The following is a 25,533-nucleotide window of genomic DNA, read 5'->3' on the forward strand; positions in this document are numbered from 1 at the left end:
CGGGTGGCTCGTCGTGCAGGTAGAGCTCGTTGCTGACGTTCATGTTGTATATTAATATATTCATTCATCACTTGGAAGCGGTTCTCTGTCGGTTATCTGTCACCATGTCCACCGCCTTGGAGAGCTACATCAACCGTATCCTTTATTTGCTTTATCTGTTAGCGGTTAGCATGCTAGCTTAGAATGAATTCAGGTTAACGGCGAGAGGCTAACTGCTTAGCATGCTAGCTCAGAATGCATTGAGGTTAACGGCGAGAGGCTAACTGGTTAGCATGCTAGCTCAGAATGCATTGAGGTTAACGGCGAGAGGCTAACTGGTTAGCATGCTAGCTCAGAATGCATTGAGGTTAACGGCGAGAGGCTAACTGGTTAGCATGCTAGCTCAGAATGCATTGAAGTAAATGAATGAATGAAAACTTTATTTAACAGATTGCAGAATGGGTACAATACAGTACGGCTCAAAGGGGATGCAGACCAGAGAAAGTCTTTTGTCTTGTTTACATCAGCGTCCCCCATTTTCAATTCATAATGACATTTTTGACATACACAACATACATGACATTTATGGCATAGGGACATGCATGACATACAGGTATTTAGTACTGTTACATTTGTGACATATACGATATGCAAATATACAGTACTGTTACCCATAGATCCTGACAGAGTATACATATGATGGGGAGGAGACTGTACATTAGGAGGGGGGGGGTGGGGTGGGGGCGAAATATACATATGGTGGGGAGAAGACTGTACATTTGGAGGGGGTGGGACAGAAATATACATACGGTGGGGACTCAGAGAATATATTGATTGATTGAAAACTTTATTAACAGATTGCAGAATGGGTACAATACAGTACAGCTCAATACACACAATTGTTAAGGGGATGCAGACCAGAGAAAGACTTTCATCTTGTTTACATCAGGGTCCCCCATTTTCAATTCATCAGGACATATATGACATACATGACATACAGATAGACAGTACTGCTACATCTATACATTTATGACATACCAGATTTGCAAATACAGTACTGTTTGTGATACAAAAAGAGTCAAGAATAGGGAGTATATACATTTGACGTAAAAACTACATTGGAGGAGGTTGGGTGGGGTTGTGTGGGGGGGGTTGGGTACATTGGGATATTGACAACCATACTGGGTAAGTTACATTGGTTGGGGGGGGGGGGGGGGGACACTGTACAAACAAGCAAAACTGTACATTGGAATATTGACAACCATACTAGGTAAATTACTGTACATTGGAGGGGGTTGGGTTAGGACATTTACAGGGGCCAGTTTCGAATTGCAGTCTCCCGTAGGTGTCCCTTGAGAGTGGTTTTGAAAGTGGGTAGTGATTCACATTCCTTTACAGCTTTAGGTAGGGCGTTCCACATTGATGTGGCATAATTGCGAAACGTGTTTAGTCCCTTGTTTGAGCCGAATCTGGGTTTAACATGATTTGTGGATCTCCCTCTGGTGTTGTGATCGTGGTATTCACTGACCTTTGGGAAGTATTTTGACATGTACATGGGTACCTTGGTCGTGTAGTGTATCTTGTAGACCAGGCCCATTGCAAGTTGCTGTACTCTGTTGTCTACTCTAAGCCATCCTAGGTTGTCAAAGTGGGCAGGGGTGAGGTGGGTTCTAGGAGTAAGGTCAAGCAGTAGTCTGACCAGTTTGTTTTGAGATGTTTGTAATTTTGTTTATATACATGCGGTGGGGAGGAGACTGTACTGGGGGGGTTTGGACATTTACGGTGGCCAGTTTCAAATTGCAGCCTCCCGTAGGTGCTCTTTAAGAGCGGTTTTGAATGTGGGTAGGGATTCACATTCCTTTACAGCTTTGGGTAGGGCGTTCCACATTGATGTGGCATAATTGCGAAACGTGTTTAGTCCCTTTAACATGATTTGTTGAGCTTCCTCTGGTGTTGTGGTCGTGGTATTCACCACGGAACACCACAGCTCACTGTGAGAGGGGGGGATAGAGTACCGTTTACCTCCACCATCTGTTCTCTCCCCTCAAGGTAGGATTGCATCCAGACCAGCTCACTGATAAACTCACTGATCAAAACCAATTGCTTTTAGCTTGTCAATCAGAATGGAGTGATTGACAGTGTCAAAGGCCTTTTGTAGGTCCAGCATGACCATGCCGCAGTATTTGCCCGCGTCCACCTCTTGTTTGATGTGATGGTTTAAATAGAGAAGGCATGTGTCAGTGGAGTGGGATGTTCTGAAGCCAGATTGGAATTCGTAGATTAGATTTTTTTCCACCAGGTACTTTTCGACCTGTTCGTAGACTATTTTCTCCATGACTTTCGAGATGGAGGTAAGAATTGAAACAGGGCGGTAGTTGCCTGGGTCTAATTTGCTGCCCTTTTTGTGCAGAGGGGTCACTCTCGCAATTTTGAAGTCCTCGGGGACGTGTCCCTGTTTTATGGAGAGGTTTATTATGTGTGTGATGACTGGGGTGATGGCGGCTGCTGAGTCTCTGAGGAATTTGGAGGGGATGTTGTCATGGCGAGAGTGAACGGCGAGAGGCTAACTCAGGCTAGTAAGTCTGCACACAAACACATTACCGGACGTTACGAACGTTTGCTGACTTGAAGTATAAAGGAAATGTATTTAAAACATTTTATACTAACTCGTGTGTTACTGTAATGATTCTCTCCCAGCCCCGTGAACACCTGGAACAACACTCACTAACGCACACTACTACACTATACAATATAATAATATAGTGGATATTTGTATATATAAATACACACACACTAACCGTAACTATGGTGACTGAGAAGACAGATCAATGGTGGAAATTCTGTTAAATAATATGATCAGAGTTAGATCATAATATAATCAGAGTTAAATAATATACAGATATTTTTGAAAACACTAGTATTTCCTCTGCGTGTGTTGGCCCCCCGTCCACATGAAAAGACGGATAACAGAGGTCACCGAAAACAGCTTTTCAAAAACACCTTCCAGGGTGAAGATTTTTTATTTTTTTTTTAAATCTGTTTTGTCTGTATGTGCTTGGACTGGTGAAACAGCTAGAACTGAGCTTTTGGAAAACATTAGAATCATGACCAATGGAAGTATTTTCTCTGCAATCAGAACCATGGAGAGCTGCAGCCTGCCTTCAAGTCAGTTCATATAAGTGTTGTTGTTGTATTGTTGATATTTATAAGCTCCGACGTCATCGGTACTGCTATCGGTACTCGAGAAATTATGGAGTTTTTTTTTGAGGAATTTAAACGTCGCAAACTAATCTTGTTGGCCGTTTTCTATATCTCTCCTGCCTCGGTGTCTCTGCCTGCGCGAGGAGCAGGCTGTGCTCACACACACACTCACTCACACACACACACGGGTGCTGCCGAGTACAGACAGCTCTGCTCTCATCATGGCGGACAGAACGAAACGTTCAAAAGTCTGGGTCTATTTTTACTAAAGTCGATGCTGACAACACTCGTTGCCACAAGTGCAACAAGACATTTGCCAGTAATGTATAAGCGCTGGTACTTGTCAATGTGGCTGGCGGGGAGCTAACGTTATTAGCCTGAGCTCCGAGTAGAATAATGGCCGACAATCCGGAGGTAAATAAACGAACGAGAGCTTCTGATTGGTGGTAAGAAGAAGAGGTGGGTGCAAGCGGTGGGACGTAATTGGCAGATCGACTGTCTGTCTCCGAATGTAACGTGACTTAGGGCTGGGCGATATGGCCTAAATATGATATCACGATATTTTCTGACCTTTCGGCGATACACGATACACATCACGATGTTTTTCTTTTTTTCCCCAAACAATTCATTATGAGGCTTACCAAGACAGTATTTGAGTTTGCAAGCTAACATTAAAGACTAAATAAAATACCCATGCATTTAGCATTTTTATATTATATATTAGATTTAGATTATTGGATTATTAGATTATATATTGCATATATTTAGCAATGAGATATTATATGATTTAGATATGAAATATGATTAATTGAAAATGGGGGACCCTGATGTAAACAAGACGAAAGACTTTCTCTGGTCTGCATCCCCTTAACAATTGTATGTATTGAGCTGTACTGTACCCATTCTGCAATATGTTAATAAAGTTTTAAATCAATCAATCAATCAATAAATAGCATTTTAGCATTTTTATGAAACTACTGTATATTTGTATGTCTCTAAATGTTTTGATTAATTGAGGACCCTTATGTAAAAAAGCCGAAAGTCTTTTTCTGGTCTTCATCCCCCAGTCCACTGTTGTTGTATTGAGCTGTACTGTATTGTACCCATTCTGCAATCGTTAATAACGTTTGCATTCATTCGATCATTCAGCCGGCAACAGCATAGGGCCTAACAAAAATAATAGTTGGTTTCAGGTTGGTTGTCAGTTTGGCCATGGGTAGGTAGGGAATTTATTTTATTTTTTTATTTTATTCTTTCCCACGGCGACTATGGATAGGGAATTTCTTTATTTAATTAAAATGTTCACAACAACATGGATGCATGTACTCTGCCAGCATGTTTAATATCCATAATACTAAATGTTTGACTAAGATTTCTATGAAACTTTATTCTAAAAAAAAAAAAAAAAAAATCAGATTTTTTTTTTTTTTTTTTAATATATAATTTTTTTTTTAAAACTCATAAAATATATTGGGTCGCACCTAAATCGGCAGGGTCGGTCGGCAACCTGAAACCAACCATTATTTTTGTTAGGCCTAATTTTGATTGACAGTCGAGTCTGCCAATTACGTCACACCGATTGAACCCGCCCTGCTGTTCTTAGCACCAATCGGCAAGCTCTATGCGTTTTTTACTTCCGCAATTGATTTTGACGAGAGCTGAGCTCAGCTCAACGACAACAACAGCTCCCTGCGGCAGACGAGTGATTACCAGCGCACCGCAGCATGACTAAACAAGCCATAATGATTTTATTGCAACGAATGTTATAATAAAAGCCTTTCCATATATCTGTCTGATTGAAAACTTTATTAACAGACCGCAGAATGGGCACAACTCCGCACGGGCTGAGATATGAACAGTAACGCTTGCTATCTATGTCGTCATCGGACGTTGCTATGTTTGGGTAAATACGCTAATGTTATTGAACGTGTAACTAACTATATAACGTTAATGCCACAAAACGAATGCCTTTGTTAATAATAATTAGTAACTTTGATGCAGTAGTGTGTGTGGGGGCGGCGTTGTTCAAAAGTTTGAACGGGTGTGGACCAGATTGACGCGACACAATCCTCTTGGGCAAAACATCACGATATCCACAATACGTTAAAAAAGTGTATCGTTAATGAACTGTACCCGATATTTATATAATATCGTCATATCGCCCAGCCCGTCTACGTCACAGCCAAGAAAGGGAGCGCTGGATTTGTGAAAAACTCCCTGTTCCTAAACCACATGCTGTCAGTCGTACCACAGTACTGGCAAAACGGGAGGAGGCTATAATAAAAACTTTTAACCAAAAAATGTATTATATATTATCGGAGCTATCAATAACGTTATCGGGATGACGTCATAATTGTTGATATCGGCCCGATAATTATCGGCCTGATAATTATCGTGCATCCCTAATATGACATACACACGACATACAGATAGACAGTACTGCTACATCTATATACATTTATGACATACCAGATTTACAAATACAGTACTGTTTGTGATACAAAAAGAGTCTAGAGAAGAGAGTATATACATTTGACGTAGAAACTGTACATTGGAGGAGGTTGGGTTGGGGGGGGGTGTACGTTAAATATCTGTATACTGTAGGTGTGGACAGGGCCCAAGACGGTCCAAAATTATTCATACTACTATGAACAAATACTTGGATTTGCACATGCCACAACCTTGTGCAGACTTTCTGTATCCTGCCAAAAATGATAGGCCTGATTCTTTAGTTTTGTACTGTTCTATCATTATTCTCCATGATTGGCTAACAAAGTGAGGAGGTTAATGGATGATGAATGCGGACAGATGGCGTCAATTTACACATACATCTTGTAACATCAACATGAACTTGATTCAGACACATGAAAAACACTTATTTCTCAGCAACGGAATTGTACATATTAACTAGCTAGTGTTTGTCATTCAGTGCCGTTTTGAGAAATAATTTTGTGACGTGGAAAGGTTGAATACATACAAGTTGTTTTGAATTGTTATACTATCTGAATTGTATTAGTTTCCTTAAGTCTGTTCCAGGTACTGTGGCCATCATCACCTCTGACGGCAGAATGATAGTGGTGAGTGTCTCTGTCTGTTTCTGTCAGGTTATTGTCTGTGTGTCAGGGTTAGGTTTATTGTGTGTCTGTTTATCAAGGTTAGGGGTATTGTTTGTCTCACAGGGTTAGGGTTATTGTTTGTCTGTGTCAGGGTTATTGTCAGTGTGTCAGGGTTATGGTTCTTATCTGTGTGTCACAGGGTTAGGTCCGGTGATTGACTGTTGAGCAGCATTTACTTATGAATTCACACCCAGCCTCATGTGTTTGTGACTTGATAGAAATGTTGTAACAAATGCTTGTGTTTCTGGATCACAATATATTATATCCTACCTAGTGATGCATCAATGTGAAAATTGTGGCCGATAACCGACATTAATATTGCTGTTCTGGCCGATACCGATATTTACTGATGTCGATATCTCTGTATAGAAAACACTTTTTATGATAATCAAATAAAAAGCTATTTTCCAAAACGCATTTATATTTTTTTTACTTTTGTAATTTATTTTCAGAAATGACTGATATTTTTAAACAATTTAAGACCAAAACATGTTAGATAAAAATAAGTATATATACAAAGAAATTAAAAAAAATTTAATTAAAAATAAATATCGGGCCGATACCGAAAATTACCATATCGGCGGCTGATATATCGTGCACCACTAATCCTACCCATGCGATTTGATCTGTTGGTGTTGCCATAATAAATAAAAATTTCCCTCTTTCTCTCTCCCTCTCTAGGGAACTCTGAAGGGCTTTGACCAGACTATTAATCTGATCCTGGATGAAAGTCACGAGAGAGTGTTTAGCTCCTCCCAGGGTGTGGAGCAGGTCGTTCTGGGACTCTACATTGTCAGGGGAGACAACGTGTAAGTTAACCTTTACTTAAGCCCGAGCGGTCTGGTACCGGACCGACTATGACATCACGCCATAAATCCATCTCTACAGAATGTATGAATTAATGTTGCGTTTTATTTCTCCAAAATGTAGCCAAGAGTAAAGACCATAACCCTGTCAAAACGGCAGTCAAAGTGTATATTTTCAGCACTACGTTTGTTTACCAATGGTTTTAAGTCTTATTAGTGAAATATTAGTTATAGAAATCTAGTCGGAAAAAGGCGAGGAACTTTGAGTGTAGTCTTTTGAGAGAAGAGACCCAGGGCTTTCGATAAAAAAAAACTACACTTCCCAGCTCACGCCAGCCCCTGTCAATCCTTATTGCCATAAAACATAACACAGTTAGTTTCTCTACCTATCTGTGAACATCTAGCAAAAAAACGGCGTTGCAATCAGATGAAAAATGGGGGAGAAATGTACATTATAAAAAAGTAACTGTACTTACAGTAGATTTCATTCACGGTTTGTGAATCACGCCTGGTGATACTAAATCCAGATTAAACTCTGCCATTGGAAAGGGGAGATTTGGCCCGATCTATAGATGTGCCACTTGCCCATAATAAGGTAATTTATAGGCCGGATATTCTATAATCATATATCAAACTGTGTCCGGATTTGGCAGAATTCAGTACTGTCTCTACAAAATCTCCTATTTAATCATCTTACCTTTATTAATTTGCTTAGATTTTTTGTACACGTGATCTCAAGAAGGTGCTGAATGTTGGAGAGATAGACAAAGTCAGAGTCAGCGAGATAGAGAAAGTCAAGAGGCAGCGAGATAGAGAAAGTCAGAGAGAGATGGCATGTCAGAAAGTGAGTCAGAGAAAGAGTCGGAGGGAGAGTGAGTCGGAGAGAGTGAGTGCAAGCTTCCTATTCATTGATGACCTGCTGCATGTAGAGCTGCCGCACAAATTAGCGAAGCAATTCAAACCATGGAAATATTCATCATATTAAAATGTTTTGGAAAATTGTGAATCAAACGAGGGAAAGAAAAAAGGAACAATTTGAAGTTTTCTCCAATAAATTTCAATAAACATTTTTATTTTCAAGTCCTAGTATCGATGCTTGTAGCCTATGTAATTTTAGAGGTTTGAATCTGGTCATTTTTGCTGCTGTTAGCTCTCCACTCCTGTAGGTGGTGCTGTAGCTCTTATCTCACAGCTTCTACAGAAGCAATGAGTGACCAAGGAGATCCAGGTACATTCTGGATAAAACCATGAGACAATTATGGAAATAATATCATGTTATAAATAACATTATGGAAAGAACATCATGTTATAAATAACATGGAAAGAATATCATATTATAAATAACATTATGGAAATAATATTATGTTATGAATAACATTATGGAATGAATATCGTGTTATAAATAACATGGAAAGAATATATTGTAAATAACACACACACACACACACACACACACACACACTTTACTGCACATTAATTACTGCATATCATCCACAAGTTCAACAAGGTACTAAACATTTAACCTCTTATTAACTGGCACCGACCCGGCCCTGGGACCTCTTGAGGATGATTTGCCCACCGGCGCGACGCGCCACTTTGCCGACCTTTATTCAATATGCCATATTTGTTGCCTGTTGATTGCCCTTTCAGGTGACAAAATCCGTTCAGCGGTTCTCGAGTTACATGCCGATATGCGAGGCGTGCACCAAAGTACACAACAGAGCTTTTTATTTCTCAAATACCACCCCCAACCCCCGGGGCTCTAGCTCCGTCAATCATTTGGCGATCTCGAAAATGATTGGACAGTGTTGTAACTAGGGATGCACACGGGTCGATAATTATCGGGCCAATATCAGCAATTATGACGTCATAAAATTATTGATTTTTTTTTTTACACTTTTTTCTTTTCATGTCAACGTTCACACACACAATATATGCTTACTTAGGATTTGACTTGATTCAACAACAAAGCAGTCAGGGCAATGGCAAGCCGAAAACGGTCGAAAATGTGGTTATTTGAAGTTTGGATTTTTTTTTTCACAACTGAGGTAGGTAGATTACATTTTTAGAGACTAAAGTACCGAAAAAAGGTACCGGTATCGATTCACAGGTACCGGTACCGTATCGGTTCAAATGTGAACGGTACCCATCCCTACTGACAAAGCACAATACCTGTTGGTTTTTAGTTCACTCATTGTTCAGGGAAACACGGAAACACATTGTTAACACTTTGACTGCCCAAGCTTAATTCCTTGTGCCCAAGGCCACTTCAATGTTAACGTTAATATCGCCTAATCTATGTTTTAAATTATGGCTATGTGTCTAATCTGCCCGTCGCATTATCAATGACCTATTTCCAGTCAACATTGTCGAAGCAGATTGTTTTTTTATCGGTTCATTTCCGTTTCATAGCATTTAGAAAACCCCTCGTTTTCACGGAGAAAAAAGAGGTTTCCATGATAATCGCCTTTTACTGGAATATTCTAGAACGTTGTCATTGTTCTGCCTATTTATGAATCGTTTTCAAATAAACGCTAGATTATCGATAGTATATGTGTACGCATGCACGCTCGTGGCGCGCGCTGAAAATAGCTTCTTCTATTTCCTGACTGCGCGCATAGTCAAACAGCCATATCACATAATTACATAAAAGTTTATATATCCGTGAAAACGGGTCTGATTATCCTTAGACTTGTAACATAGATTCCTTACCTGAGATCAGATGGTATCCAAATGGATTATTCCAATTCCTGATCGCCATTCGAAAAAATCTATCTTTTTATTGATTCACCGTGTATACTGTAAAACACATATTCCCCACGGCTCCGAGAGTCCAGCATGAAGCTGGTAGATGCCGGCTGCGTGAGTGAGAAGTAAAATGTGGAGTGCTGGTTTTTTTTTCTCATTCATTTTCATTGAGTTCAATCCAAAAGTGTGAATTACCACCTGGGAGACGATAGGGGGCGCTTTTTTCACATCTGAGCGCCTGAGGTAGCTGAATTTCCAACAGTAGACTCGGTTGATGAAATATGATTTCAGATCGCTAATAAAAGAAAAGAGAGAAAATACGAGAATTATCGCGAGTGGGCATTCAACCCGCGGGGGGTAAACCCGAGATCTCGGGCGTGGCATGCAAAGTGTTAATGACATTGACTGATTGTGAATTTTGTGATTGACTCAAATTACATTTATTTGGAAAAATAAATATAGTCACTTTATTTGAAGAGTCAAAACTGTTCTCTTGGCTTTGTTTTGTTCATAGTAGTAACGCTCATGTCATGATAAATCTGGTTAGGTCAACACTACAGGAATATACATAAAAAAAAATTATAATACAATAAATATATATATATCGGTTATCGGTATCGGTATCGACCTTGAGGAGCAGAAAGTTATCGATATCGGGGGCCAAAAAATCAATATCGTGCACCCCTAGTTGTAACTTGTAGCCAATGATCCTGGGGATCTGTGAATTAGGGATCTAGGTGAAAAGTCACAAGCGAAAACAGGAAGAGAAAAAACTGCTGAATGAATTGAAGTCAATGAGTAAATCCTTTTTTTTTTTTTTTTTTTTTTTTTGCAGTTTACCAAAATTGCTCCTAATCACTAATTGAGTCATTTCTGAACGGATTTTTATGAAATTTGGACATGCACTACATAAGACTTCAGGCTATGGACCCTGGGTGTATTTCAGCTTATACTTATTGGAAATACTGTATTTGGATATTGCAACTACTACAGAAAAACATGAGTAACAAGTTTTTCTACAACTCAAGTTCAGACCTATGTTACTCTTATTTCATTAGCACTAAAAGTGATCTTTCTTTATTGTAACAGAAACTTCAGAATGTTATCTTTCAAAAGAGACCAGGCTTATGCATGTGCTGTAAGTATAAAGTATAAAGATACGCTTTAAAAAAAAAAAAAGTATGCAGTCCTCAAGTTCAAGTAAAAAAAATTGCCACTTTTCTGGGCGCCAATTAAGAGGTTAAATCAAATGAATGCAACATTAATTACGGCATACCCTCCACAAGTACCACCACTGAGAACTTGCAGCTTTCTTTTAATGTTCTTCAGGATGATTTTAACAATCTTAAATTGGTCCTCAATGTTAGCAAAACTAAATCCATGCTGTTCTCCAGAGCCAGAAATGTTAATTATAATGAAGTACATATATTTACCTTAAGTGGTTCTAACATTGAGATAGTCACTGAGTATAAATACCTTTGCTTGTGGCTCAATGAGAATTTTTTATTCATTGGATAGTCTTGCTTCCAAGCTGCAACAAATCAAATTTCAAATCAAATCAAATGTATTTGTAAAGCCCGAGATCACAAGTTAATGCCCCCATGGGCTTGACAAGTCTTCTTTAAACAAGTCAAGAACAAACATCACAATAAATCAAAAACAAAAACCACCATAAAATCCAAATATGCAACACTCCCAGTCCAGACATACCCCAGCGTAGGTAAGGAAAAACTCACAAAAAACCCTAGCAATAGGAAAAAAGCACCACAGGCGATGTGGAGGAGAGAAACCTTACAAGGGCTTTTCAAAGGGGGATCCCCCAACTTGGATGTCGGTGATAATATAGTGTTGGTATGGATGATCGATGGGTGGAGAATAAACAGGGGAATAGTTGGTATGTATGTAGATATACATGTAATAAAACACGTATATGTAGTACATACTACATGCAGTAGCAACTGGGGTACATAAGAACATTTTGAAAGATTTTAAAGAGAATAGAGCCAAGAACAACAAAAGAAAAAGCATAGAGGAACGAACGCTAGTATGAAAATAAGATGAAGGCCAAATGTCAAGGCTCGGAACTCAAAATATTAGTCATATTCAAGTTTCAAGTTTGTTTTTATTTGTCACGTATAAGTTACATGTACCTTACAGTGAAATGCTTGGTTCTGTATGAGCCCCTGAGAATGTGCTTCATACAGTAAAAAAGTAAGTCAAAGAGGAATAACACTATACAACAGGGCTATTCAACTAAATTGTTCAGGGGGCCACATTGTCAGAAACCCAAGGGGCCAGGGGCCGGACTGCCACGGCGCCTCCCCGTGCTATGAATATATGTACACTTGACACAACACGCAACCACATTTTCACAACTTTTATTTAACTACATTGCAAAATAGTATACTTTTCAAAAAAGTGCTTCATTTATGTGCCACATCTGCAACATCTCCTGCAGAAAGTGCTTCATTTATGACTGTGCAACAACTGCAACATCTCCTCTTCAACATTTCAATATAAAAATAAAATAAAAAACAAACAAGTGCATGATGTGCATCTGAACATTCTAACATCAACACTTGAACAAAAAAACACAACATGTCTGTGCAACAACAGCAAATCACAGCATCTTATTAGCACTTATTGTCCACTCTTAACTCTCAAACATCAGGGGGGTGGGGGGCAGACAGGCCTAGCCTACATACACACATCTAATGAGAGCAATTGCACTTCTTTGACTGGGCAATGGCAGAGAAAGAGGGTTCATAGGAAGTGAGGGCTACCCGCAAACAGTGATGCAAATGCTCATTTGTCAAGGAGGCACGTTGCTTGTTTTAATGGCATTCATGTGAGAGAAACTGGATTCACAGGTGTATGTTGAGCCAAACATTGTTAGCACAGATATTGCCAGCGTTTTTATTTTGGGGAATGTCTTGACATGAATACACTTTATCCAAAATGTTGTGGTGGATTCATTCTCAAGTGCCTGCTTCAGAGCAGATGATGCTTGCATGTCAATTATTTCAAGTTGCAGGAGACCTTCATCAATGTGAAGTGATGCAAGGAACTCTTGTCCTTTTGTGGAAATAGCAGCTACATTGGCAAATGGGTTGCTCACAAAATGCATCAATTCTCTGGACATGTCAAATTCATCAAATCGACTTGCAAAGTTTTCCCTCAATTTATCAATGAAATCTGTCATTAATTGCGTGACTTTTGGCTCAATTGTGCGTGTTAACGTTGACATGAAAAGAAAAAAGTAAAAAAAAAAAAAAAAAACATAAAAAAAAAAAAAAAAAATATTATCATGTAATCTTTGGCGGGCCGGTCAGAATTATCCCGCGGGCCGGATCTGGCCCGCGGGCCGCCAGTTGAATAGCCCTGCTATACAATCTAAGTACAATGAAGTAAAAATGCAGACAATGAGGTACAACAACTTGTTTTAAGACGAGGTGCAAATGAGGTATGAATGTAGTGCAAATCTCTTTAATAAATAGATACATATAATGTAGTGTCTAAAATGAGTGTTAAGGTGAGTGTTTGTTTAAAGTGAGTGTGTGGATGTGTGTGCAATGAGTGTAGATGGATGGGTTGATGTTACATAGCCATTGAGCATCCTGATCTCCTGGGGATATAAGCTCCTTCTGAGTCGCTCTGTACTGGCCATGAGGCTCCGGTAGCGCTTGCCTGACTCCAGCAGTTCAAAGAGGCAGTTGTTTGGGTGACTAGAGTCTTTGATTATTCTCTTAGCCTTGGCCCTGCAACACTTGGTATAAATGTCCTGGAGAGTGGGAAGCCCACCTCCAATTGTGCGTTGGGCTGATTGGGCCACTCTGCAGTCTGCTGCGGTCGTGTGCGGTGCTATTTCCAAACCAGGAGGTGATGTTACCAGTCAGGATGCTCTCTATTGTGCACGAGTAGAAGATCTTAAGGATCTTCTGACTCACTTTGAACTTCCTTAGGAGCTTAAGGAAGTAGAGGCGTTGCCGTAGGGCTGGGCGATATAACGATAACGATAAATATCGCGATATATTTTAATAATCGATATCGAATATCGAAATAAAAAAAAATAATCGAAAAATCGTTTTCTTTCTTTTTTTTTTTTTTTTACCTGCAACAGGGCAGTTTTAAAACCAGAGACAGTGGACAGACTTGTCTTTCTTGCCTGCAACTTAAAGTAATGGCTTTGCTTGTCCAAATGACAATACTGACCAAATTCAGATTTCTTTTTCTCTTGTCCATTTATTTTGTTTGCTTTCTAATTTAAAATACATTTTGAAACCGTCTGTACACAGTAGGCTATGTGTGCTAGCAGAACTAGACTCCAGTCACGAGTCACAGTGCACATGTGCGGTGGTTTGTCCACCAAAAAAGCGCCAAAAGATCGAAAATAAACTAGCAGAGCCAGAACTGTTCAACTCCTCTGGAGCCACAGCCAGCAGAGAAGCCGGTTTACTTTCGCTTTTAAACCAGCTGCAGCCTGAGAACTGGAGTGTGAGGGGATGTAATACTAAAGATGGCGGCAATGACAAAGAATTGCTGCAAAATAAACATACATCTGTTGTTTAAAAAAAAAAAAAAAAAAAAAAATTATACTTATAACAATTCGATAATTATCGATATCGAGAAATAAAATAAAATTATCATATCGTTATCGCGATATGATTTTTTTTCATATCGCCCAGCCCTACGTTGCCGTGCCTTCTTTACGACATTGTCAATGTGTGTGGTCCATGTCAAGTCCTCGGATAAGTGGACTCCGAGGTACTTGAAACTGTTGACTAATATTCCATTTAGATGAAGTATGCATGTATGTATTCCGCTCGGATCCATTTGAAGTATGGGGCGACGTAGAGAAGAGTGCACCACCTTGGCCATCACCACAAGACGGACATCCACTCACAGAAAGACAGGGAGACGGGGACAGGGGTTAGAGAGATTCCGTGTTTGTAGTGGGCGGATATAAGAGCAAATAGATACATAGATACATGTAGTAAGGGGCGACAGTGGCTCAGGAGGTAGAGCAGTCGTCTGGTAATCCGGAGGTTCCCGGTTCGATTCCCGCTCCTCCCGGGCAGTGTGTCGATGTGTCCTTGAGCAAGACACTTAACCCCCAATTGCTCCCGATGAGCAGGTTGGCACCTTGCCGTCGGTGTGTGAATGTGTGAGTGAATGGGTAAAATGTGAGGAACAAATTGTAAAGCGCTTTGCCATTTACCATTTAGTAAGCATATATGAATAGAATAGAAGTACTTAGCCCAGCAATGAAGTAGAACAGGCGTGGTTTAGACGTTGTAGGTGGGACAGAGGAGAGGATGGTATGAAGCTGATCCATGACCACAGTGGTGCTCATAATCAATATGGGGTAGAACAGTCACTGCAGTTTGTATAATGACTAGGGATGGGAATTGATAGGATTTTATCGATACGATTCCATTATCGATTCTGCTTATCGATTTGATTCTTTATCGATACCCTTATCGATACCTGATCAATTTATAATTTACATAAATAAATTGGAAATGCAACAGAACTACATTTACATTTAGTCATTTAGCTGACGCATTTATCCAAAGCGACTTACAAGTTCTGTACGACAAGCCATCAGGAAGGGCACAACTCTATCAGCTGAGCAACAATGTTCATCAAAGTGTTGAGTGCTACAGTGTAGGTTAGTTTATTAGGACAAGTGCATGACAGTACGGTTAGTTAGGGTTAGATATATATTTTTTTATTCAGATAATGGTTGAAGAAGTGCGTCTTTAGTCGACGGCGAAAGATTGGACGTGATTCGGCTGTCCTAACTGGGGTGGGTAGTTCATTCCACCATTGTGGGGCAAGGACTGAGAATAGGCGACTTCTCTTTGATGACCCTCCCGGAGCTTGGATAGGAGTAGGTCTGAGGCGGCCAGAAGATGCAGAGCGTAGGGGTCTAAGCTGGTTAGAATAACAACATGCAACTTGACATTTCTGATTGTCATTTATTGTTGAGCCCCCATGTCAGAAAAATACAAAAACTGTAAAAAATAAAACATTAACTATAGCCTACAGGCAGTACAGTGCGATATATATGTTGCACGTGCGACACTGACGTCAGTCTGTGCGATGAAAGGATTGACTTCAATAGCACTGGTGCGATGGCCCGCGATGGCTTGGTACTTGTAGTCTTGTGCGATTAAATACAATGTCCCTTCTGCGTAAAACTCCATATATCAAACACCAAATCCCATAATCCCTAGCGAACAATATCCCTGCGAGTTGCGAGCAGTGACTCATATCCGCTCGGCTCAGCTCACAACACAGCAGGTGACTGCAGGACTCGTCTCAGCAACGTTTGGAACGCGGACATTGAAACAGAGCTAGTAGATAGTGTTGTCGCGACCCAAAACAAATCCCTGCTGTTTTATTCGGCAACGGGTCAAATGCATATAACATGCTTTGCAATCCTCGCGTCATAAAGTCCGAAATGAACGTTACGTTAGCATGAGCTAACAACAAGCTGTTCATAGCCATATTTATATAGAGAGAACAGCAGACGGGCAGAGTGAGGAGGAGGGCAGACATTCTCCCTTCTGTGTGTGTGTGTGTGCGTTTGGAAAGATCACATGAAGTCAGATGAGTATATTATATTGATAGTAAATGTACTGAGGGTGGACAGATAATGTTGATATTTAAACATAAAAAATACAATACAAAATAAATGTATTCATGATCATGCAACATAAAACGGTTGCGTGTTGCGAGTTCCAAAACATTTAACTTAAAGTTTAAAGCTCAATGTATCAAAACGTGGCACTTTACAGTGAACAGGAGGTCTATGTGTATTAAAAACAATAGATTGTTTTTCCTTTAAAAGTCTGGAAGAGGTCAAAAAATAAAAATGTCAAATGATATTTCCGTTGCCTTTTTTGAGTTGATCTAAATGTTACTGATTGTGTTAAATGGGCTTATGTTATGATATCGTCTCATATCGATTGCAGGCACCTGCATCGTATCATATCGTGGCATATATCAGCAAATATCGTATTGTTGTCCAAAGAATCTATATCGTATCGTGATGAAACTGGTGATTCCCACCCCTAGTAGAGTCCATACACCCAACACCAAATCCCATAATTCCTTACACGTAGCGTGTCTGGCTGTGTGACGTCAACTTGTCAGCATAAAATGACAGCCAAACATGGCACTGCAACTAAATAACACAAATACAATAGGCACATTTGTGACTGTTACAAATATAACACATTTTATACTTGTGCTACAAGATTTTGGCCTGTGCTACAAAACGATCAACCTCTGTAGCACCAGTGCTATGTGCAAAAAAAGTTAACGTACAGCCCTAAAATAATGTATTTGAGATTCTCTTAAAATGTATTTATTTTTTTATTCTTAAACTAATTTAATCTATTGAATAACAGGTCGTTATTCCTCCGACTTCTGTCTCACACACACACACACACACACACACACACACACACAGACACACAGACACACAGACACACAGACACAGAGACAGAGCTCCCTCCCCGGGCCCCTGTCCTATAAGGTATTGGCTTGTGTTGCTACACGGACACATTTGTATGTTGCACCACCATGGTACTTCCTGGCTTACAGTGTAAACAAACACTGCGGCTCTTATTATATGTGAACTAAAGAGTACAAGGTTTACACAACAGCCCCCACCTGCTGTTTTATTGTATTTGTACCTCTACTATCCGCTGTCAGCTGTTTATCTCTCTTTGTGAGCTTGATTAAATAGCGTTAGCTCATGTTAAATAGCGTTAGCTCCGCGGCTAATTTTAGCTCACCCTGACCTAAATCAATGACTAGGTTCTAAAGCATTCAAGTAGTTTTCACTGCACATAGAAGTAGCCAAACAGCGGGAGCATTTCGGGAGCATATTACCAAAATCCAGGCAATTTCGAGCCCTTAAGGAATCAAATAAGTCTGCCATGGCTACATGCTAACGCTAACGTTGTTTTGAAAACCTGGCAGCGATAAGGGAATCGAAAGTCACGGGAGGCACACGGTTCCAGGCATCGGCCAATCGATTCCCATCCCTAATAATGACGTACTAACACTCGAGTCAATGACTCCAGAAAATTGGCTTTCTGTACATCATTCTGCTCTCAGATTTATTATTGGTTTTTATTTATTTTTTATAGCCCGCCCCGTATGGAATGGAATCTTGGAACCTATTCTACACGTTCAAATTACTTGGTTGGTTCTCAGGGTTCCTCCAGTTTGCTCTGAACTAGGAAAAGCTGCCTTTTTCCTTTGATGCTTCCAACACCTGGAATGCCCTCCCACTGATTCTGAAGCTTCTTTCTTCTTTCGCTGAATTTAAAAGTATGATTTCCGACCACCGTGTCGCCTTGTTTTTGTTTATTCTTATTTATCGTGCCTATATGACATTGCTGGTAAACTATGTCTGGTTTTGTGAGCTCATCGTTGCTGTAAATGAGGGTGACCTCCAATGTTCCCTCTAATTATTTTTTGGTCTGAGCAAACACTCAAACCTCCTGAGCAGACATCAGCAACTACTGAGCAACATACGTCACCTGCCGATTAACCGGTTAGTTGATAAGCGGCGGTTTGTAAAAAATATGAGAATCTTAATTTCCCTTAATGTCTAACATAAAAATATATACATTTTGCTGATACACAGAGAAATAATACAAAAAGGCATATTATATTCCTTAATCAAATATTTATTTGACCATTGATTGACGATACAGAGCATAGTCCTTACTTTGGCTGGGTTGGCGGCGGCGGTGTGAGTCGTGTCACTAACTTTTGTCTTTTTAGGAGGCTGACTCGTCATTATTTTATTAAGTGAATTATAATGCGACTTCAAGGGTGACCATATTGTGATTTTTTTTAAAGAGGACACTCTGCCTTCAGCCTCAAGATACTTAATCAAAGTTTACTCAAAGATGCCTTATCATTATAATATATTTAAAGTATACCTCCTCTGTATGGATATAAAATTATTGTTTATATTATTTTATATAACAAAATAATATCTCTCTATAACCAAAGTTACTCAACATGCTGTATTATGCCTAAAGTAATCTATCTGACAAATCTCAAGAAAATAACTAAATCAACCTATGACAAAATAATATATATTTTCAAGTCTTACTGGACAAAATAAATAACAAGAAAAATATGATGTAATGTTCTAAATAATACCTCTTCTGTATTAGAAAATCCAGCTTTAAAAAATATATCTTTATCTTTTCAATGTAATGTAAATTATAAAACAGAAACCTCACAAAGATACTAATTTAAAAGTGCACTATGCAGTTTCAGATTTGTTGCAATTAGTGTACTAAACTAATTTATTACACACATAATCCTTAGAATGATTGTATCATAAGCATCTTATCAAACCAAAACATCATTTTGAGGCATCAAAATAGTTTTCAATTATTTTCTCTCTCTCTGTATAGCTGCATTCTTCAATCAATTCGGTCAACTTTGCCATCAAACTCTCGCCTCGCACTGCTTTGTTTGTAATGTTTTGCTGTGTCCATGTGAGCTTTGAGATCGCCAGCACCTTTATTAGACACATAAACATATGGTCAAGCTTTGCACGCGTTGCACTCCGCTTCCAATTAGTCTCGACCGGGATGATAAATTGGAAATTTTCTCTGCAGTTCATCTGTAATGTACATTTTCGCGTTTGCATTGTGAGGAGCCAGCAATGCTGGTCGGATCTCTCCACTTCCTCATCTATTGTTTGCGTCTGTGTGAGCGTGCAGTAGCGCTGCCCACAAAGCACTGAAAGGGGGCTTCTCTTGGTAACGTCACACGCAACAGGTTACCATTAGGGATGTCCCGATAAAAAAATTTTGCTCCCGATCCGATCCCGATCATGTGATTTTGAGTATCTACCGATACCGATCTTTCCCGATCCGATCAACAAAAATATATATTTTTTTAATTTTGTATCCCAATTTCTCACATTACATTCACCCTGAATGTTGACGTTATCGAGGTGAAAAGTTAACTTAATTCAAACGAGGCATTGCAATCCTTGACATAAATCATTTGATGTATAATTAAATCAAAGGAAATGCGTTTGGGTTTGAGAGTGTGGCTGGTCTGCCGTTCTGCAGATGGATACTATTGGTTTGTTTTGGCAAAATTCTTCTGCTCTGTGTGACAATAAATAAATGAATGATGATATACAATTTAAAACCAAAACTAAGGCCTCAGTATGAGTTTAAGACGTGAACATGGTCATGTTTGTTGAATAAAAAAAAAAAAAGCACGGGTGCACCTCACGCCACGGGCTCACTGCTGACGAATGAACACGGACGGACGGACGGACGGGCGGCTGCCTCTTCACTTCCGCTCCCATGTTAACGGACGATAGTAGGCACACTGGCCTCGCGAGCGGCTCCCGAGCGGCGAGCTATCTTCCTATTTGAGGCGGCGCGGGAGGCGTGCGCCACGCGCATTGTCACAGAAATACAATTGAATATCTGCATTCTTACCACAGATATAGATGTTGTTCAACCAGCTGTGTCTGTATCTGCAAATAAACGCCTCGAATGTTTGTCTGTATGTTTGTTTATATCTATAACTATTACAATGTTGCATAATAATAATAATAATAATAATAATGATAATAAGCTCTTGCTGCTGCTGGGGCTCCACGCTGCTCTTTCAGGAGTACAGTCACACTGATCATCATTCTAAAATGACTGACTTCGCATATAGACTAGGCATTTACAGCTGTCCCAATGTAAATGTGCCTTCCTCGGTGCGCTTCCGCACGCTCAAGTCATAGGTCCAGTGTGCCTGACCAGGCGTGCGATCTCACGAGGGAGCCGCGCGTGAAATTCATTCGTTAGCAGTGTGCTCGTGGCGTTAGGGGGAAGGTTGGTGACCTCCATGTCTTACGAGTTGAAATAAAGGTTTGAAATGAAAATGTAATTAAATTAATTTCTGCACATTAATTACTGCACATCATCCATGATTACCACATGGTACCAAACACTTGCACATTAATTACTGCACACAAATGACTGCACATCGCTGACCAGCAACTATATATAATAATTAATTATCCAATATGTATAGGCTACTACTATGATCGAATACAACAGGAAATACAGAAGGACCATTCAGAGTGTTTATTAGAATTTCCCTCTCTCTCTCTCTCTCTCTCTCTCTCTCTCTCTCTCTCTCTCTCTCTCTCTCTCTCTCTCTCTCTCTCCCTCCCTCCCTCCCTCCCTCCCTCCCTCCCTCTCTCTCTCTCTCTCTCTCTCTCTCTCTCTCTCTCTCTCTCTCTCTCTCTCTCTCTCTCTCTCTCTCTCTCTCTCTCTCTCTCTCTCTCTCTCTCTCTCTCACTCTACCTCCCTCTCTCTCTCACTCTACCTCCCTCTCTCTCTCACTCTACCTCCCTCTCTCTCTCACTCTACCTCCCTCTCTCACTCTACCTCCCTCTCTCACTCTACCTCCCTCTCTCTGTGTGCAGAGCGGTGATCGGGGAAATTGACGAGGAGACGGACTCGAATCTGGACCTGGGGAACATTCGTGCTGAACCGCTCAACTCTGTGGTCCACTGACCCCTTACATCTGACCTTTGACCTCTGGTCCAGAAAGAATCTGATTGACTGTCTGGAGCATAGATATATATAGAACATCTGGAGACCCCCCTCCCCCCCACACCAACCAGAGGTTCCGTTGTATTTTCTGATCTCAGTGCTGCTCCTGCCAGTAGTAGGGATCTATTACAACTATTAGCCCATTCGACACATTGAACTAGTTATTAACAAATTATTTTAAATCCCAGTGATCTGAATGAACCTGATCTGAACTAGTCCCCGACAGGAGTCTAGTCGGAATCCTTTATGATCCAGATCCCCGACAGGAGAGTCTAGTCGGAATCCTTTATGAACCAGATCCCCGACAGGAGAGTCTAGTCGGAATCCTTTATGATCCAGATCCCCGACAGGAGAGTCGGAATCCTTTATGATCCAGATCCCCGACAGGAGAGTCGGAATCTGTTATGATCCAGATCAGGACGGTCTGAATAGAAACATCAGATTCTATCAGGGTTGTTTAATCAAATGAAGCTCAGTCATTGGTTCTCCTGTGGGGCGGTGCAGCTAAATCAACCAATCATTTGTCATTATGGAGAAGACCAGTGAAGGTTTAAAATTGGCAGGGGACAAACCCAGGTGTCAAGCGCAAGGCGCTATATAAATGTAAGAAATTATTATTATTAACCTGTTAATCTGTAGACCGTTTTCGCCTAAAGGTACATGCCTAAGTAAATGGAAGATTGCTCCACTTCTGCAAGGTCAATTTGCATGTTGTTATCTAGGAACATCTAGGGACCTGGGGGTATGTATTTCCAGTGTCAGAAATATTGTGTCTGTTACTAGGCTGAGTAAATTGTAATGAAGAAAAGGATAATATGATTTATGATTTTTGCATCTTTGATCATGTTAAATCTACTTCATGTTATTTGTGCAGGCTTAAGACATTTTATTCCAAATGTGATCAAGTACATTTCTGTACTTTTTTATTTGAAGTCCCATTTCACATTATTTGTGCTGCTTGACACATAGGCACCACATTTGTGTGAAAATAAGTATTTGTTAATCTGAGCTTCAAACTCCGTCACCATGACCCCCTCTCTACTGGCCAGTGACCTTTGAACTTGACTCTGCAGGACTTATCTCCACAGCAACACCCCCCCCCCTCTCTGTAATCCCCATAGAGTTGTCTCCAGGTATGAATGTTTGTTTATTTTTCACCGTTGAAGTTTTTTTTATTAATAAAGAAGTTTGGATAAAATAGTTTATGTACATTTGTCGTTTCTTCAGAGAAATGGTCCCAGATAAACTGGAAGTTTGATTTACTGAAATGATAGAATGTTGGACTCCTTGTTTCCTATTTACCAGTGATGTTGTAACATATTAGTCCTTTCTCAGCACAATCCATGCTATTCTCACTATAAAAAGCTCTTAAACACTAGTGGAAGAAAATATTGTTACCCCTTGTTTAATAAATCAGTATTTCTTCAAATGTAAAGTGAAGTTGACTTTGGTCTAACCCTACATGTTCAATATACTAGACACTAGACCTCTCAGGTTTACAGTTGGTTTTAGATCTATTGTTCTCCCACAGGAGATTCTAAGTTTGTATGTCTTTTCAGTTTGACATGGTATGATGGTTCAGTCAGTCAATTCTATAAAAGTGTCATTCCCTCATTTCCAATGTTGTTGAGGGGCACATTAATAAAACCAAGATAAGATCAAGGAAAATCTGTTTAGACAATTAGACATTGAATACAGGACAAACGTAGATGAACTGAAACTGAAGCAGGGACATTTGTAATCATGTTTTTAAACTGTCTAGGTTAATTGGGTATTGGTTTTTTAGTGAGAGTTGAAGATCATTCCAGGAAGCTATTTATTATTAATTATTATTAATATTTATTTTTATAAAAAAAAAAAAAACAACTTTAGGTTCAGTCTGCATTCTGGGGACCGTAAGCATTTGAGCAGGTCAGGTGGGGTCCATGTTTCCACATTGTGATGCTGCATAATTATGGTGGTTATTTCCCGGCAATGGCCTTAAAGGGACATTTCACGTCAGTAAAACATGTCAGTTTCATCAGGTTACATCACATGTCATATAAAACAAAGAGCTGAAACATGCTGTAGGAGGCAGCAGAGTTAAAGCTGTTAGTAGATACTAGTATAGACATAGTAGATAGTATAGGCATAGTAGTATAGCCAGGTATAGTAGGTAGTAGATGGCAGTATAAACCTAGTATAAGTATAGTAGGTAGTAGATAGTAGTATAAACATATTACATAGTAGATGTATAGACATATTCGCATAGTAGGTAGTAGTATTTAGTAGTAGCCTTTTTGTTTGGGTGGGTTTCAGCTCTCCTGACTGATGGGAAGTTCTGTTCACTAATTTCACCATATTTAACTTACTGCGTTGACGTCTGGGGAAATACTTATAAATGCTCATTACACCCATTAACCATCCTCCAGAAAAGAGCTGTGCGCATCATTCACAAGGTTGGATATCTGGAACACTCATTCACTATTCTTAGTCAGAATTATAAAAATGTGCTGGTAATGTATCAAACCGCACAAATAATGTACAAAGCAAAAGGATTATAGACTCCCAGGAAATATTCAAAGATTGTTCAACGTGCAAGATGGGGGTTACAATTTAAGGGGACTATTTCATTTTAAAAGATACAGTTTTCAAACAACCATGAAAAGTCTTTGTATCTCAATTTGCGGAGTAAAATTATGGAACGGTCGGATTGTGGAGTTAAAGCAATGTCAAAACATAAAACAGTTTGAAATAAAATACAGTCAACTGGTACAGAGATGAAGAAGGGGTTTGATAACTGGCAGTATGTGTGTATGTACTGTATGTATATATATATATATATATATATATATATATATATATATATATATATATATATATATATATATATGTTGTATATATGTGCATGTGTAGGTATGTAGTTGTATAAATGTCTATAAAATGGAGAAACTATACAGGGTAACCTACAGTTTTATTAAAAAAAAATTATTTTACAATAGAAGTCTAGTAAAGTATGAATGAGTAAAGATAATATAGTATGATCTGATGAGTAAAAAGGGGTGGGGTTAAATAAGTATGCTTCTTCCCACTCCTTTTCAAATATGTAAATAAAATAAATTTGTTTGTTATTTGTTTATTTTTTATATAAATGTATTATTTGAATGGTTTAAGGCTATATCAGTACTTGACGTTTGTTTGTTGTGTTGCATGTTTGAAATAAACGTCAATCAAAATCAAATCAAAGTTTGTTCCACCATCGTGGAGCGAGGACAGATAGTAGCCTGCTTCGTTTGGATGCCCCCCCCCCCAGGAGCTCGGATAGGAGTGGGTCAGAGGTGGCCAGAAGATGCAGACTGTCTTGAGGGTGTGTAGTGAGAGACCATTGACTGGAGGTAGGAGGGAGCCGTTCCCCTCGTGTGCACGGTGTGCCGGGTCAAGAACCTTGAAGCGGATTTGTGTGGCGATGGGAAGCCAGTGCAACTCTCTGAGTGAGAAGTGGGGTGACGTGGGCTGACTTTGGTACTGGAGGTCGGAGGTCGCGTTCTGTTTGAGGCCGGCTAGCAGAGCATTGCAGTAGTCAGGTCAGAAGTCTACAGTGTCAACAACTTGTTCACACACACACACACACACACACTCACTCACTCACTCACTCACTCACTCACTCACTCACTCACTCACTCACTCACTCACTCACTCACTCACTCACTCACTCACTCACTCACTCACTCACTCACTCACTCACTCACTCACTCACTCACTCACTCACTCACTCACTCACTCACTCACTCACTCACTCACTCACTCACTCACTCACTCACTCACTCACTCAGAAATAGACAGTATGAACTGTGTCTAACAGCAGCTACTCTCTGCTGGACCACAGCCTGGACTCTTGTCTCAAGAGGTCACGCAGCACGTGTGGGTTGGGTTGTTTTAACTTGTATTAGCCGGACAATTCTGGGTGAACTTTGAACCTGAACTTCATAACTTTCTAGAAATGTTTAACATTGGGGCCCTACAAGAAAAATTATTGTGTAGGATCAGCTCGGCCACCCGGGGGGGGGGGGGGGGGGGGGGGTG

At 39.9% G+C, this 25,533-nt stretch overlaps 1 protein-coding gene across 1 annotated transcript; it reads left to right on the forward strand.

Annotated features, from left to right (window-relative positions):
- On the forward strand, positions 1–22,665 carry lsm8 (LSM8 homolog, U6 small nuclear RNA associated). Its single transcript, XM_084330371.1, has 4 exons — positions 1–135; positions 6,217–6,257; positions 6,978–7,105; positions 21,342–22,665. The coding sequence occupies exons 1-4, from the start codon at positions 42–44 to the stop codon at positions 21,430–21,432; spliced, it is 354 nt and encodes a 117-aa protein (XP_084186497.1). The 5' UTR covers positions 1–41; the 3' UTR covers positions 21,433–22,665.
- Positions 22,666–25,533: the final 2,868 nt, after the last annotated feature.

Source organism: Notolepis coatsorum (assembly GCF_963971535.1).
Source record: "Notolepis coatsorum genome assembly, chromosome: 15".
NCBI lineage: Eukaryota > Metazoa > Chordata > Actinopteri > Aulopiformes > Paralepididae > Notolepis > Notolepis coatsorum.

Bases quoted from the DNA above. Each gene is read 5' to 3' on its own strand.
- lsm8 (XM_084330371.1), top strand. From the start codon at position 42: ATGTTGTATATTAATATATTCATTCATCACTTGGAAGCGGTTCTCTGT. The intron at 136-6,216 runs GTATCCTTTATT...AGTCTGTTCCAG, and splicing joins CTTGGAGAGCTACATCAACC to GTACTGTGGCCATCATCACC. The intron at 7,106-21,341 runs GTAAGTTAACCT...CTCTGTGTGCAG, and splicing joins ATTGTCAGGGGAGACAACGT to AGCGGTGATCGGGGAAATTG.